Here is a 15914-nt window from a genome sequence, read left to right on the forward strand (position 1 = left end):
CCTCGACAGGTGCCTGCAGGGTCCCCGGCTGGAAGGAAGGGCAGAGACTCACCTGGAATCCCCGGGGCTCGGGGGCTGCCAAGGTGCCCCCTGGACCTGCTCAGGACAGCCAGAGGCATTTGCCCAGCTGCCGTGATGGCCGCCGGCCGTCCAGACCTGTGCTCACCGAGAGCGTGGACACTTCCTCCCTCTCCCCAAGGGGACCGCCCCAAAGTCTCCTCCAGGCAGCTGAAGGTCCCTGCGTCAGGCCCAGATGTGTGCCCTCGGCAGCAGAGCTCAAAGCTAAAACGACGAATCCCGCACCTCGGGGACAGGACGGCGGAGGAAGGAGGGCGAGTGGGACGTGCACAGAAGTACTGGCCTGAGCTCCAGGCTGCCGCCAAGGGCCCTGGACTCGGTCCTCTCACACACAGCTGCCTCCTCACATCATCGAGTGCCCGGTGTCCTCGTCCACTGGGGACCCTCCGGAGAGCGTCCGGGGGTCCTATGGGGCAGGCAACTCGGGCTGCTGGGTCCTGACCTGCCACCAGGAGACACCCAATCCCACCAGGAGCGTGGACTTGAGACCAGAAAAGGACAAGGGATTGTGGAGAGGAGGCCTGGACGGCTGAGGTGGGGCTTGGGGGTGGGGGCTCCCTCTGGGGCTGGAGTGTGGAGTCTGTGTGAGAACTGGTAGGGGCCCTGCATGGGACAGCCTGACCTGCACAGGCTTGGGCCTGGGCTGGGGGTAAGGGAGGGGTGACCGCTGGCTGGAAAAGCCCCCAGTGTCCACCACAGCCCTCGAGGGGGGGACAAGAACTTACTCGAGGGACAGGAACAGGAAACTCACCCACAGCCCTCCCCACCCTCCATCTTAGTGTAACCCGAAACTCATTGGTTTCTTCCACCCTCCTAACACCCAGCAAGTCACCTGCTTACTAAATCACAGGAAACAGAAACTTCTGAGAAATCACAACTACCCTGGAGAGGGAGGGACCCTGAGCACCATCCCAGCATCCAGACTCACACTCTCAGTGTCTGCTTCAGGAGCCACACTTCCAGCTTCCTCATCTGGGACCCACACACCTGCACACCGAACGCCAGAGATGCACCAGGAGGAACACGAGGTGGCCGTGCTGGGGGCACCCCAGGGCTCGGGGCCCGTGATGTCCACCGTGGTTAACATCCGCAGCGAGACCGTCGTGCCCGACCACATCGTCTGGTCCCTGTTCAACACCCTCTTCTTTAACCCCTGCTGCCTGGGCTTTGTGGCATTTGCCTACTCCGTGAAGGTAGGTGGGTGCGTGGGGGCATCTGCAGAGAGTGTGTGTGAGCCCCCAGACGTCCTCTGCCCAGATGGCCCTGGGGGAGGGGAGTCCCTGTGTGTGTGTGTGTGTGTGTGTGTGTGTGTGTGTGTATCCAGGTCATGAGGAGGCTGCATGGGGTGCATGGGGATGACCAGGGTCACCCTTTGTCCCCAGGACTCCAAGGCATTCCCTACTGACCAATACCAGAAATTCCATCCCTCAGACTCTCCACGTGGCTCCAGGGCTCTCTCAGAAACAACAAAGGGACTCAGGACGCCCTGACCCCTGGTGGGTGAGAGGCCAGCAGAGGGGCCGGGGAAGACTGAGGACCAGCCCTGAGAGCCCTGGAGAGCCAGAGAGTCCGTGAGGAAGGAGGTCAAGACCCCAGGAGGGAGGGGTCCACCGGGCACTGTCCTGCTCGGGCTCGGGAACAGGGACGGGAGGACGTGAGTGATAGCACCTGGCTCTCGGCAGGACCCCTCCAGGCCCCCTCACCTCCTCTTCTCCCCCAGGCTAGGGACCGGAAGATGGTGGGAGACGTGACTGGGGCCCAGAGCTACGCGTCCACAGCCAAGTGCCTCAACATCTGGGCCGTGGTCTTGGGCCTCCTTGTCATATCCGCCGTCACCATTACGGTCATCGTTATCACTACCGGTGCAGTGGTTCGCAGACCATATTAGAAGAACTACTAGACGTCATAAAGAGTTATGGAGGCCACTAGCAGGTGTCCATAGCCAGAGGCTGTCACCCTTTCCACAGCTGTTCATTACACACACGTGTCTACAACTGAATTCAATAAAGGATTGTATGTGAGGGTGCTGTGTTTTTACCTGGGGAGGGCTCCCTGCTGGGCATCCCCAGCCTGCCGCTGAGCCTGAGCCCGCCCTCACCCGTCCCACCTGCTGGCTGCCCTGGGGGTGGGGTGGAGCATGTCCTGGGGCGGGTGCCACATCCCGAGGTCAGGCAGCGGTCAGGAAGAGCCAGGGATGCGCGGCCCACACTGGCCGTCCATTCTCCGCCCTCCCCGCCCGCCCCAGGAGCACGTCTGTCCTGCTGTCTGCTCTGCTCGCGCCTCAGGACCAGGTCCTAGCTGGACGCGGTCAGCAGTCCTGCCCGCGCGTCTGTCTGTAGTGCTCAGGGAAGAGGAGAATCCTAGAGAACTGGTGTTCGGATGAAGTCTTCTAATGACGAGTAACACTTCCTGCCTGTGGGCCACGCCCACCGCCCCCTCCACTCACCTCAGCCCCGCCCACCTGCTCTTGGCCCGCCCACTACCCTCCTCCGCCCTGGCAGCCTTGCCACCAAACCCCTTAGGTCCACCAACTCTCATTCAGCCCACCTGTCCCACCCGCCTGCGTGTCAGCCTCTCTGCCCACATCCTGCCTGTCTCCCTGGTAGGCTCCACCCCCTCACCAACCACTCAGGTCACATGGCTCTCTCAGTCCCGCTCATTCACCCACCCTGCCCACCAGCCAAGCATGGCCGCCTTAGAGTCGTTATTGCCACTGCCCTTTGGTGAAGGGCACAGAGGATGTTGTTACTGCATCCTCTCTAATCATGCTTGTGGTCCATGCAGGAGACGCCCTCATGAATTCTCATTTCACCCTCATCTTGCAGCCAGTCCCCACACTTCCTACCAAGTCCTTTGTTAACTGGCTCACAGGACACTTGTGTGGTTTATGAGCTTTATCCAGCTCTTCGTCTCCTCCGATGCCAGGAAGCCCCTACGACCGCTCAGCACTGACCAAGCCCTCCCCGCCCCTGGCGGTGATCTGTAGGATACTCCTGGGGCAACGTCGGTTCCTCCTGGTGACAGCAGGTCTGTGTTTGGTAATGACGGCGGCAAGGCCTGTGCTGGGGTGCTGCCCTAACCCCGTGGGACGTCCCGGAGGCAGCACTGTTCCCTGTGGCCACCAGCCCGGCCACATGGAAGATTTGTGCTCCCGTGGGCTGTATTTTAGCCTGGGAAGGCTGCCCACGTCTATGCTGACAGTGGGTCTGCCTGTGGACAGGCGCACGACTTTGACCGCTGTGGAACGTGCCTTCTTTACTTTCAGTGGAAACAAAATTAAAAGTGGCCTGTGTGTTTGGGAACTGTTGGAGGCCATACTGTTACCTGCTGCTTCAGCTACTATCATGGTCCCAGGACATTGTAAAACCTGACTGGAAGATACAGGAGATCACCTGATCACCGTGCTGCTAGGAACCAGCAGCGTGAAACCTCTGTCCTCGTCTGAACGGATATTTGCGCAGCGGGTAGTTTAGGAAAACTGTCCAGAGAGGCCCACAACTGGCTCCAGAAAAGGAAAAACAAGCTTGGAAATCCAATTGCTGCTCTGATAAAGGAGAAAGCTAGACCAGACGAGATAAGGCCACCGTCCTGTGGAATCTAGTTCCCACTCCTGACTCCTGTACCTGCCCTAGACCACTGCTCCGCTCACAGAATGACAGCACTGGAGAATCCACAGTGGTGGGGAGGTATTAGCAAGGCCGTGAAAAGCACCGCCCTTGCTGTCCCGCCCAGGGCACCGGTCCACACTGCCCTGGACAGTTTAAATGCCTGGGAGACCCGGGAGGGTGGTGACTGGGTCTCAGGCAGTCCCCATCTCGGGGGTACAGATATGTCCCAGTCACTGTCTGTGTTCTCTCACTGGCCTGCAGCCTCCCTGTGGACAGGCCGCTGCCTCTTCTGGGCTGAAGTCCTGTTAGAGATGCGTGGGGCTCCCTCTCAAACTGCACCGGGGTGGGGAACCCCCTTTACTAGTCAGGTGCTTCAACAAGGCTGTGCCGTTTGGCCTGTTTTACACTTTCACGATATGACCACCCTCAACCCTTAGGTTTAGTCCAACGCACTAGCCGCATTAGTAAGACTCCGCTGGTAAAATGTGTAGGCAGCCTCCAAGTACCTGGGCCCAAAGCCTTGCCCAGACCCTCCCCTCTGGGCTCAGAGACGCTCTGCTCCGGACATAATCATGGGACGTCCCGTGCACCTGGCCCCTGCCTTCCATCCACAGTTGATGGAGAAATCACACTTTGTTATTGTGATGGCCTAATTGCTTCCATCGAAGATGGCCATGCTCTGGGACAGTCGTGCTCCGAGTAGACGGAAACCCCGAACCCCACACTCTGCAATCTGCGGACCTGGTTTACTGGAAGACATCTCCACGCAGACTCCCGCCAGCCTGGCTGGAAGGGCCCCCGTCAGGAGCTGTGCAAGCACTCCTGTGCGGCTGAACTCCGGGAGCAGACTCTTGCACACACGTGTCACACCTCGAGAAGCCACCCAGCCCCGGCTGGAACTGCACACGGTCTGGTGACCAGAAACCACAGCTGTCTTAAAATGGAAGCGGGCAGCCTCCAAAGTAGATGGCTTTCCAAAGAGACTGGATCAGGCCTGCACAGCCTTTTCTTACTATGAATTCTGACTTGTCTTTCTCCCCATCTTGGAAGGAACGTGCCCTTGTTTGCATTCCCTAAGCTACTGTGAAAGGGGGGACTTTCCTGGTTGTCGAGTCTGTCATCAGGGACTTGGCTCTATCAAAGATAATAATGGTCTGTGTTCCATTAACTACAAGTCTGAAACCTGGCGTCAATTCACCGTGCAGACTAGGTTGTAATGTTGTTCTGATCCAGTTTTGAATTCTTCTTAAGCTCTGCACCTGTTGCCTGTTAACCCCCGACACGAGCTGTCCCCCATCCACGCGCCTTCTCTCTGACGGAGAGATGACACCCAGAAGATGGCCTTCCTGACACTGGGGACAAAAAGGCTGAAGTCAGAAGACCTGACTATGGGTCAGCGATGATTTCGGAGAAAGATCTCGATCAAAAAGATGAATTGTCCAAATTTATAGCTGAGACTTATGCCTAGACAGGAGTTGGGGGTGGCGTGGAGAGCTTTCACACCCTGTGGGGTCCCCCAAGCCCTGGGGGACTTACAGTGATGACAGGGCTCTGTGGTCCTAACTGTTCCTCCACTCAGCTTCCTGAGCCCTGCAGAGAGGGTCCCACTTCCTGCTCTCTCCTCCTGCACCTGACTCACCATTGCTGCTTGTACCAGATTGCAATCTTTTCTATTCCCAAAGAAATACTTCTTGGTGATGGAATCTCTGTGACTTTTGTTTATGGTCGACACAGAGGCAGTGTGGGCTGGGGCTCTTCCTGGGCTGGAGTGTGGAGTTTGTGCGAGAACTGATTGGGGCCTGCATGGGACAGCCAGATCTGCACAGGCTTGGGCGTGGGCTGGGGGAATTTTGGTTGGGTAAGAAAAATAATTTTCTCTGACACGTCTGTAACCACAGAACCAGCTCGAAATGGGCCTGTGCTGGTTCCAACAAGATACTGAGTTGCTTTTCAGGGACAAGAGACCAAACTGTAAGACATGCAGCCCAGGCGTGAGCAGAGGAGAGAACTTTGACCTCCAGCTGCTCCCGGAACCAAAGTTTGCCCCCACCTCAGGGAACCAAAGGACCCGGACAAGCCCAGAAAGTGAATACCGGGGCCCTTTCAGAGATGGAAGGGCCACTGTGCGGGAAGACCCAGTGCTGAAGCCGCAAATTCCTGCAGTTAAAACTAGCCCCATCAGCACTTCTGCACACCTGTTTCCCCAACCCCTTAAATCCTTAATCTAGTCCAGCGAGCAGGATGGATTTGTGTGGGGAGCCATGATTTCTTGTTATTCTGAAGCCTTGCAGACCGGCTCAGCTCCTAAGGCATTGTCTCTGCCTGCATCTGGAGGGTGCTTACAAGCTGCTGAGGAATGAGGTGGGAACGGCCAGTTTCCGGACACAGATCACTGATGATTATCAGGGTAATTGGTGGGCTTTGTCATGAGAAAATGACTTTGGGGAAGTTTCAGTGATTCTGTAGTTTATATGTAAAAGTTGAAAATTTTACTCTCAATGAGGTAATGCACACTCGTGATTGTTAAGCTGCACGGACACAGATGGTATAAATTGCAAAAGGAAAGAAAACTCGAGGCTTCAGGATCACTGAAGACCGGCCACATCATCATTTGTGTGACTGTCTTTTTTCATTCCCACTCCCCCATTCGGGTACTGTTCAATTTGTGGCGGCTGGCACGCCACAGATTTGAGGCACTTTTAGGGCTCCCATCTTCTCGATCAATAAACCTGTCCTGATCCCAAACTCTGACACTTTGAGCTGTGGCTTTTCCAAGAATCGGGCACACGGACTTGGGGTCAGTAACGCTTCCAGGTACTTACTTGGCTGACACAACCCTGATTTAAAAACAGATTCACACTAGAAAACCAAGAGTTTAATAACTTGTGTACCTCCTGCCAACTTAGAAGACACTCAGAAAACTGAGTAGCCTGGGAATGGCCCAAGCCGCCACCTGAAATATCATCTCCAGGAAACAGAAAACGTGCGAGGAGGGTCAGAGGCCAGTTAAGAGAAGTCGCCAGGAAAAGCACAGTAAACAAGGATAAGTTAGTTATAAGATTTAAGACACTGTCTTGCGCACAGATGAGTTTCTAAAGATGGGGCCAGCCTCTCTTCCCAGGACCTCAGGGAGCCCCCAACCAATGCAAATGTCTCTTACAAATGGGAATGACCTGATTTCAGAGCTTCTCTCACATCTGCTGTTTTTTAAAAAAACAATAAGCCTAAAATAATCCCTATGTCAAAGAAGCATATTTTGTAGTGATAAATTCTGTTTCCCTTCAGTGGCTGCAGAAATGTCCCCAAGGCCCATCACAACCTAAATGAGGGACTGGGGTAACTGGCACTGGCCTGACTTGAGTGACAGGGAGAGGAAACTCCCCCATCAGGCCCTCAGCCACCCTCTCTCTGCGCTCTGGTGTAACCTGATACCCTTACAACAGTTACACCCTCCTGGTACCCAGCCAATTCTCAATTTCCCAAACACTCTAGGAAAGGAAACTGGAGAATTAGAAACTATCAGGGAAAGGAAGCACCCACTGAGCCCCTGTCATTCTCTGACCAGACAACACACCACAGACCACCACTGCTGTGTGCCTGCTCTGTGTCGGCACCATGAACCGCAGCTCCCATCCCTTCTTCCCTGGACCCCACACCGGTGTTCCACCAACCGATGAGATGCTCAAGGAGGAGCACGAGGTGGCCGTGCTGGGGGCACCCCAGGGCTCGGGGCCCGTGATGTCCACCGTGGTTAACATCCGCAGCGAGACCGTCGTGCCCGACCACATCGTCTGGTCCCTGTTCAACACCGTCTTCTTTAACCCCTGCTGCCTGGGCTTTGTGGCATTTGCCTACTCCGTGAAGGTAGGTGGGTGCGTGGGGGCATCTCCAGAGTGTGTGTGAGCCTCCAGACGTCCTCTGCCCAGATGGCCCTGGGGGAGGGGAGTCCCTGTGTGTGTGTGTGTGTGTGTGTGTGTGTGTCCAGGTCATGACGAGGCTGCATGGGGTGCATGGGGATGGCCAGGGTCACCCTTTGTCCCCAGGACTCCAAGGCATTCCCTACTGACCAATACCAGAAATTCCATCCCTCAGACTCTCCACGTGGCTCCAGGGCTCTCTCAGAAACAACAAAGGGACTCAGGATGCCCTGACCCCTGGTGGGTGAGAGGCCAGCAGAGGGGCCGGGGAAGACTGAGGACCAGCCCTGAGAGCCCTGGAGAGCCAGAGAGTCCGTGAGGAAGGAGGTCAAGACCCCAGGAGGGAGGGGTCCACCGGGCACTGTCCTGCTCGGGCTCGGGAACAGGGACGGGAGGACGTGAGTGATAGCACCTGGCTCTCGGCAGGACCCCTCCAGGCCCCCTCACCTCCTCTTCTCCCCCAGGCTAGGGACCGGAAGATGGTGGGAGACGTGACTGGGGCCCAGAGCTACGCGTCCACAGCCAAGTGTCTCAACATCTGGGCCGTGGTCTTGGGCCTCCTTGTCATATCCGCCGTCACCATTACGGTCATCGTTATCACTACCGGTGCAGTGGTTCGCAGACCATATTAGAAGAACTACTAGACGTCATAAAGAGTTATGGAGGCCACTAGCAGGTGTCCATAGCCTAAGGCTGTCACCCTTTCCACAGCTGTTCATTACACACACGTGTCTACAACTGAATTCAATAAAGGATTTGTATGTGAGGGTGCTGTGTTTTTACCTGGGGAGGGCTCCCTGCTGGGCATCCCCAGCCTGCCGCTGAGCCTGAGCCCGCCCTCACCCGTCCCACCTGCTGGCTGCCCTGGGGGTGGGGTGGAGCATGTCCTGGGGCGGGTGCCACATCCCGAGGTCAGGCAGCGGTCAGGAAGAGCCAGGGATGCGCGGCCCACACTGGCCGTCCATTCTCCGCCCTCCCCGCCCGCCCCAGGAGCACGTCTGTCCTGCTGTCTGTTCTGCTCGCGCCTCAGGACCAGGTCCTAGCTGGACGCGGTCAGCAGTCCTGCCCGCGCGTCTCCCTGCGGCGCTCACAGCAGGGGAGAGAATGCGGAAGAGAACAGGTTTTCGGAGGAATGCTTTGAAAGAGTAACACCTCCTGCCTGTGGGCCACGCCCACCGCCCCCTCCACCCGCTTCGGCCCCGCTCACCGGTCTCCTCTACCCCCGCCCATTGCTGCACCTCCCTCCTCGCCCCGGCTCTTCTGCCTGTTCGGACCCCCTCCCGCCTTGCCCCGGGCGCAATCCACCCACAGTTCAGCAGCGGGACCCGGCTCATCTGTCAGCCCCTCCCACCACTCCGTCCCCGTTCACCATTCCTGGTGTCACGTGAGGCTTTCAATGCCTATAATCGAACCTTTCCCAGGAGTAAAGCTACTTACTGGTGGTCATCACGAGCCCAGAACTCAGCACCCAGGACCTTCCTACTGACCAGTAGGGGCGCCTGCGTGATGCCTCAGGTGTGCCCTGTAATTTTTTCAAAGGTGGAGATCACGGGTTTTTTGCCGGCTGTACAAGAGGGTCTCCCACCTGGGCGGGCCCTTGTCCCAAGTCATCGCATTTCAGTTGGGGTTCCTTCCAGTGCTGAGTGCCCTTCCCGACCGCAGCCCGACAGGGGATGTGGGATCCGCCCTGTGAGCCCAGGGCCATGGTTGGGGTCACGCGGCGGCGCCCCCTTCCCTGACCCCAGTGTGTGCGCTGCCTGCCTGCCCCTCCCCACCTTGGAGCAAAGTCCTTCTCAGACGCAGAGGGGCGACCTGCCAGCCTTCCCTCCTACAAGACCATCTTCCCTGGGCCTGACCCTCTTAACTGCTTGAACATGGGGCTCCCCAGGACAGCGGGCGCACTCGTGAGATCCTATGGTTTATCTTGGGGACTTCAATCAACTAGCCGGCTCCTGGAATTAGGGTGCTGCTGTGTTGGCAAATAAGGGGTTTGTGGGTGAGGGGTGTGACACAGGTGTACAGGGAGGAAGGTGCAGCCTATGGCTTCCCCAGCCCCCAACCCTCCTGTCCTGCTGGTTGTAGGCAGGGTTTGGGAACAGAACCCCAGAAAGCAGTTTCCAGGCTCTCGGCCTCATGTGGAAAGGTGCTGGCTAAGGTAGTAGATGGTCAACAGCTGTGACTAGTTGGCCATAGGCTGTTACAGGTGAGCCATTAGCCACTGATGTAACTGCCGCGCTAATGCTAGCAGAGGGCGGTGTAGTGTGGTGGTGGAGCGTGGGTTACCGATTGCAGAGAGGCGGATTGCAGCTGGCAAGTGAGGTTAGTTGGCAGAGAAGTGGACGGCGGGTTGCGGATCCTGTGGCTCCTGCTTCCTGTGTCTCCAACCCAGCCGCCAGGGAGACTATAGGGGTCTTGACTCCCCTAACTATGGCTCCGTGAATGTTCCTTTTTGGCCTCACCATGGCCTGCGTTCTTATGTGGGAAATGGGAGCTGAGACCCCGCATGACACTCCGAGTGACACAGGGTATGCCCTGGGGCACACCAAGTGCCCTGACTTGTGGAAGCCTTGACAGAACCATGTACTGAGCAGCTTCAGCAGCGTATTTCCAGGTCAGAGCGGGAGTTTCTCCATCACCTGAAGAGAAGCGAACAGTAGGGCGCTCTCCACAGGTGGCCTGTGAACTCCCCCGCTCCCCCAGTCATGTTCCCTGCAGCCTTCTGGAGCAGATGAGGGTTTTAGGGGCTGAGGGTTTTCTGGACTAGGGCCTACCCTTCCCTAAATAATGCATCCTGGGTCAGGGCTCAGACCTCTGGTAAGGAGGGACCCTCTCCCAAAACCTACCCATTTGTTGCCCCCAGCTGGGGACCAGGTGCTGGTGAGTTCTGAGGATTACTCTAACCACACCCAGGGCAGCAAGCTGGTGGGGCAGGTGGGGGTAGGCTCAGTAGGGGCCCCTCCCAGGTAAAAACAAAGCACCCTCACATACAAGTCCTTTATTGAATTCACATGTGTATAAAAAGCGGTGAAAAGCAAAACAGCCTCAGGCTATGGGCAGCTGCTCCATAACTTTTTATGGCATCTAATAGTTCTTCAAAAATCATATCTGAGCCAGTGCAGTGGCATAGATAACGATGACCGCAATGGTGACGGCGGATATGACAAGGAGGCCCAAGACCAACGCCCAGATGTTGAGGCACTTGGCGGTGGACGCGTAGCTCTGGGCCCCAATCACATCTCCCACCATCTTCCGGTCCCTAGACTGGGGGAGAAGAGGAGGTGAGGGGGCCTGGAGGGGTCCTGCCGAGAGCCAGGTGCTATCACTCACGTCCTCCCGTCCCTGTTCCCGAGCCCGAGCAGGACAGTGCCCGGTGGACCCCTCCCTCCTGGGGTCTTGACCTCCTTCCTCATGGACTCTCTGGCTCTCCAAGGCTCTCAGGGGTAGTCCTCAGTCTTCCCCGGCCCCTCTGCTGGCCTCTCACCCACCAGGGGTCAGGGCGTCCTGAGTCCCTTTGTTGTTTCTGAGAGAGCCCTGGAGCCACGTGGAGAGTCTGAGGGATGGAATTTCTGGTATTGGTCAGTAGGGAATGCCTTGGAGTCCTGGGGACAAAGGGTGACCCTGGTCATCCCCATGCACCCCATGCAGCCTCCTCATGACCTGGATACACACACACACACACACACACACACACACACAGGGACTCCCCTCCCCCAGGGCCATCTGGGCAGAGGACGTCTGGGGGCTCACACACACTCTCTGCAGATGCCCCCACGCACCCACCTACCTTCACGGAGTAGGCAAATGCCACAAAGCCCAGGCAGCAGGGGTTAAAGAAGAGGGTGTTGAACAGGGACCAGACGATGTGGTCGGGCACGACGGTCTCGCTGCGGATGTTAACCACGGTGGACATCACGGGTCCCGAGCCCTGGGGTGCCCCCAGCACGGCCACCTCGTGCTCCTCCTTGAGCATCTCATAAGTTGGGGGAACACTGGTGTGGGCTCCAGGGAAGAAGTGATGGGAGGTGCGGTTCATGGTGCCGACACAGAGCAGCTGTGGTCTGTGGTCTGGTCCTCTGGTCAGACAATGAAGGGGCTCTGCGAGTGCTTCCTTCCCCTGATAGTTTCTAATTCTCCAGTTTCCTTTTCCAGGGCGTTTGGGAAATTGAGAATTGGCTGGCTACCAGGAGGGTGTAACTATTGTACGGGTGTCAGGTTACACAAGAGCGCAGAGAGAGGGTGGCTGAGGGCCTGGTGGGGGAGTTTCCTCTCCCTGTCACTCAAGTCAGGCCAGTACCCAAGTTCCTCATTTAGGTTGTGATGGGCCTTGGGGACATTTCTGCAGCCACTGAAGGGAAACAGAATTTATCACTACAAAATATGCTTCTTTGACATAGGGATTATTTTAGGCTTAATGTTTTTTAAAAAACAGCAGATGTGAGAAGCTCTGAAATCAGGTCATTCCCATTTGTAAGAGACATTTGCATTGGTCGGGGGCTCCCTGCTGTCCTGGGAAGAGAGGCTGGCCCCATCTTGAGAAACTCATTTGTGCGCCAGACAGTGTCTTAAATCTTTCAACTAACTTACCCTTGTTTATTGTGCTTTCCCTGGTGACTTCCCTTAATTGGCCTCTGACCCCCACCCCTCGCACGTTTTGTTTTTTGGAGATGATATTTCAGGTGGTAACTTGGGCCATTCCCAGGTTACTCAGTTTTCTGAGTGTCTACCAAGTTTGCAGTAGGTACACAAGGCTGGCAGAGAGCTGGTGGGCGGATATGAGTGGACAGGACAGACTGAGGAGGGGAGAGCTCTTAGGCGGGAACCAGGCGGGTGGAGGGCGTGTTCTAGGTGGATGGAGGGGGCGGTGGGTGTGGCCCACAGGCAGGAGGTGTTACTCTTTCAAAGCATTCCTCCGAAAACCTGTTCTCTTCCGCATTCTCTCCCCTGCTGTGAGCGCCGCAGGGAGATGCGCGGGCAGGACTGCTGACCGCGTCCAGCTAGGACCTGGTCCTGAGGCGCGAGCAGAACAGACAGCAGGACAGACGTGCTCCTGGGGCGGGCGGGGAGGGCGGAGAATGGACGGCCAGTGTGGGCCGCGCATCCCTGGCTCTTCCTGACCGCTGCCTGACCTCGGGATGTGGCACCCGCCCCAGGACATGCTCCACCCCACCCCCAGGGCAGCCAGCAGGTGGGACGGGTGAGGGCGGGCTCAGGCTCAGCGGCAGGCTGGGGATGCCCAGCAGGGAGCCCTCCCCAGGTAAAAACACAGCACCCTCACATACAAATCCTTTATTGAATTCAGTTGTAGACACGTGTGTGTAATGAACAGCTGTGGAAAGGGTGACAGCCTTAGGCTATGGACACCTGCTAGTGGCCTCCATAACTCTTTATGACGTCTAGTAGTTCTTCTAATATGGTCTGCGAACCACTGCACCGGTAGTGATAACGATGACCGTAATGGTGACGGCGGATATGACAAGGAGGCCCAAGACCACGGCCCAGATGTTGAGGCACTTGGCTGTGGACGCGTAGCTCTGGGCCCCAGTCACGTCTCCCACCATCTTCCGGTCCCTAGCCTGGGGGAGAAGAGGAGGTGAGGGGGCCTGGAGGGGTCCTGCCGAGAGCCAGGTGCTATCACTCACGTCCTCCCGTCCCTGTTCCCGAGCCCGAGCAGGACAGTGCCCGGTGGACCCCTCCCTCCTGGGGTCTTGACCTCCTTCCTCACGGACTCTCTGGCTCTCCAGGGCTCTCAGGGCTGGTCCTCAGTCTTCCCCGGCCCCTCTGCTGGCCTCTCACCCACCAGGGGTCAGGGCGTCCTGAGTCCCTTTGTTGTTTCTGAGAGAGCCCTGGAGCCACGTGGAGAGTCTGAGGGATGGAATTTCTGGTATTGGTCAGTAGGGAATGCCTTGGAGTCCTGGGGACAAAGGGTGACCCTGGTCATCCCCATGCACCCCATGCAGCCTCCTCATGACCTGGATACACACACACACACACACACACACACACACACACACAGGGACTCCCCTCCCCCAGGGCCATCTGGGCAGAGGACGTCTGGGGGCTCACACACACTCTCTGCAGATGCCCCCACGCACCCACCTACCTTCACGGAGTAGGCAAATGCCACAAAGCCCAGGCAGCAGGGGTTAAAGAAGAGGGTGTTGAACAGGGACCAGACGATGTGGTCGGGCACGACGGTCTCGCTGCGGATGTTAACCACGGTGGACATCACGGGCCCCGAGCCCTGGGGTGCCCCCAGCACGGCCACCTCGTGTTCCTCCTGGTGCATCTCTGGCGTTCGGTGTGCAGGTGTGTGGGTCCCAGATGAGGAAGCTGGAAGTGTGGCTCCTGAAGCAGACACTGAGAGTGTGAGTCTGGATGCTGGGATGGTGCTCAGGGTCCCTCCCTCTCCAGGGTAGTTGTGATTTCTCAGAAGTTTCTGTTTCCTGTGATTTAGTAAGCAGGTGACTTGCTGGGTGTTAGGAGGGTGGAAGAAACCAATGAGTTTCGGGTTACACTAAGATGGAGGGTGGGGAGGGCTGTGGGTGAGTTTCCTGTTCCTGTCCCTCGAGTAAGTTCTTGTCCCCCCCTCGAGGGCTGTGGTGGACACTGGGGGCTTTTCCAGCCAGCGGTCACCCCTCCCTTACCCCCAGCCCAGGCCCAAGCCTGTGCAGGTCAGGCTGTCCCATGCAGGGCCCCTACCAGTTCTCACACAGACTCCACACTCCAGCCCCAGAGGGAGCCCCCACCCCCAAGCCCCACCTCAGCCGTCCAGGCCTCCTCTCCACAATCCCTTGTCCTTTTCTGGTCTCAAGTCCACGCTCCTGGTGGGATTGGGTGTCTCCTGGTGGCAGGTCAGGACCCAGCAGCCCGAGTTGCCTGCCCCATAGGACCCCCGGACGCTCTCCGGAGGGTCCCCAGTGGACGAGGACACCGGGCACTCGATGATGTGAGGAGGCAGCTGTGTGTGAGAGGACCGAGTCCAGGGCCCTTGGCGGCAGCCTGGAGCTCAGGCCAGTACTTCTGTGCACGTCCCACTCGCCCTCCTTCCTCCGCCGTCCTGTCCCCGAGGTGCGGGATTCGTCGTTTTAGCTTTGAGCTCTGCTGCCGAGGGCACACATCTGGGCCTGACGCAGGGACCTTCAGCTGCCTGGAGGAGACTTTGGGGCGGTCCCCTTGGGGAGAGGGAGGAAGTGTCCACGCTCTCGGTGAGCACAGGTCTGGACGGCCGGCGGCCATCACGGCAGCTGGGCAAATGCCTCTGGCTGTCCTGAGCAGGTCCAGGGGGCACCTTGGCAGCCCCCGAGCCCCGGGGATTCCAGGTGAGTCTCTGCCCTTCCTTCCAGCCGGGGACCCTGCAGGCACCTGTCGAGGTGGGACTTGCCCGGTTCTTGCGTGACGGTGGGGAGCCGAGTCCCCGGTCACCTTACTGGGGGTGCAGCAAGAACAGGACATGGGTGTTCAGGAGGCTTGTGAGCGGCCCCACCCAGCCTGCCCTGACGGACGGACCTGCCCCTCGTGGCGGCCACCTGCTGGCCTTCAGCTTCCTGCCCACTGGTCGGTTGAGACCTTGGCTTCCGTGTGCTCCACATGTCTGTCCGACTGAATTTTGGCGACTTCAGAAATGCCATCAGTGATGAATCTCTTTCTGCCAGCACTTGCATCCGTCTTGCCGATGTATTGGGAGTCTGCTGTTGGGCACTTTGAACCTTTCCTTATTGTGAAATGTACCCAACAGACAGCAGAGCAGGTGAAACTGTAAACTCCTGCCTCCAGAACGGCTGAAATGCAAACGCCTATGGACCCACCACCCAAGTGAAAAACCTGGGCTTGGCCCATTCACGGAAGGCACCTGACCGCCTTCCAGGGCCGACCCACCTTCCCACCGAGGTCGCCAGTCTGGACTTTGGAGGTGAGCAGGCTCCTGCTGCGTCCCAGGGCTTACCGTCACCGCGCCCCCCCACCCTCCCAACAACGCACACTGTACACACACACTCCACACACACACACACACACACACACACACACACACACACACACACACATACACACACACACCCCACCCCACCCCCATGGTCAGACCGAAGCTGAGTGAGTGCCGGTCACAGCTGAGGACAGGGTTTCCTTCCGCTGGTTTGGAGGGGCTGTAAACGGGACGAGCTGCGTGTTCCTTTGGGCCTGCACCAGTCTTCCCGATCGCCCGCGAGCCTCACGCAGTTTGAACTCATGGACTCAGACATCTGGGTTGTGTCCCGTCTGGGTCGGCTCCTGCTCTACTGGGACAGTCAGTGTCCCTCTCAGTGCGGCGACCAGG

General features: G+C 57.9%; 3 protein-coding genes and 1 pseudogene across 3 annotated transcripts; 2 read left to right on the top strand and 2 right to left on the bottom strand.

Moving 5' to 3' along the window:
• The first annotated feature begins 943 nt into the window (after window positions 1–943).
• LOC117031158 (interferon-induced transmembrane protein 3-like) lies at window positions 944–2085 on the top strand (annotated as a pseudogene).
• Window positions 2086–7162: 5077 nt separating this feature from the next.
• LOC117031156 (interferon-induced transmembrane protein 3-like) lies at window positions 7163–8369 on the top strand. The gene is made up of 2 exons (XM_033121529.1): window positions 7163–7550; window positions 8068–8369. The coding sequence occupies exons 1-2, from the start codon at window positions 7302–7304 to the stop codon at window positions 8233–8235; spliced, it is 417 nt and encodes a 138-aa protein (XP_032977420.1). The 5' UTR covers window positions 7163–7301; the 3' UTR covers window positions 8236–8369.
• A 2214-nt stretch (window positions 8370–10583) lies between these two features.
• On the bottom strand, window positions 10584–11778 carry LOC117031210 (interferon-induced transmembrane protein 3). The gene is made up of 2 exons (XM_033121635.1): window positions 11388–11778; window positions 10584–10864 (listed from the first exon to the last, which is right to left on the bottom strand). The coding sequence occupies exons 1-2, from the start codon at window positions 11634–11636 to the stop codon at window positions 10703–10705; spliced, it is 411 nt and encodes a 136-aa protein (XP_032977526.1). The 5' UTR covers window positions 11637–11778; the 3' UTR covers window positions 10584–10702.
• Window positions 11779–12874: 1096 nt separating this feature from the next.
• On the bottom strand, window positions 12875–14034 carry LOC117031211 (interferon-induced transmembrane protein 3-like). The gene is made up of 2 exons (XM_033121636.1): window positions 13704–14034; window positions 12875–13176 (listed from the first exon to the last, which is right to left on the bottom strand). The coding sequence occupies exons 1-2, from the start codon at window positions 13887–13889 to the stop codon at window positions 13009–13011; spliced, it is 354 nt and encodes a 117-aa protein (XP_032977527.1). The 5' UTR covers window positions 13890–14034; the 3' UTR covers window positions 12875–13008.
• Between the last annotated feature and the right edge of the window lie 1880 nt (window positions 14035–15914).

Source organism: Rhinolophus ferrumequinum, chromosome 11 (genome assembly GCF_004115265.2).
Source record: "Rhinolophus ferrumequinum isolate MPI-CBG mRhiFer1 chromosome 11, mRhiFer1_v1.p, whole genome shotgun sequence".
NCBI lineage: Eukaryota > Metazoa > Chordata > Mammalia > Chiroptera > Rhinolophidae > Rhinolophus > Rhinolophus ferrumequinum.

Coding starts and splice junctions, on each gene's coding strand:
- LOC117031156 (XM_033121529.1), top strand. CDS start 7,302: ATGAACCGCAGCTCCCATCCCTTCTTCCCTGGACCCCACACCGGTGTT. Junction 7,551..8,067: donor CATTTGCCTACTCCGTGAAG/GTAGGTGGGTGC, acceptor CTTCTCCCCCAG/GCTAGGGACCGGAAGATGGT.
- LOC117031210 (XM_033121635.1), bottom strand. CDS start 11,636: ATGAACCGCACCTCCCATCACTTCTTCCCTGGAGCCCACACCAGTGTT. Junction 10,865..11,387: donor CATTTGCCTACTCCGTGAAG/GTAGGTGGGTGC, acceptor CTTCTCCCCCAG/TCTAGGGACCGGAAGATGGT.
- LOC117031211 (XM_033121636.1), bottom strand. CDS start 13,889: ATGCACCAGGAGGAACACGAGGTGGCCGTGCTGGGGGCACCCCAGGGC. Junction 13,177..13,703: donor CATTTGCCTACTCCGTGAAG/GTAGGTGGGTGC, acceptor CTTCTCCCCCAG/GCTAGGGACCGGAAGATGGT.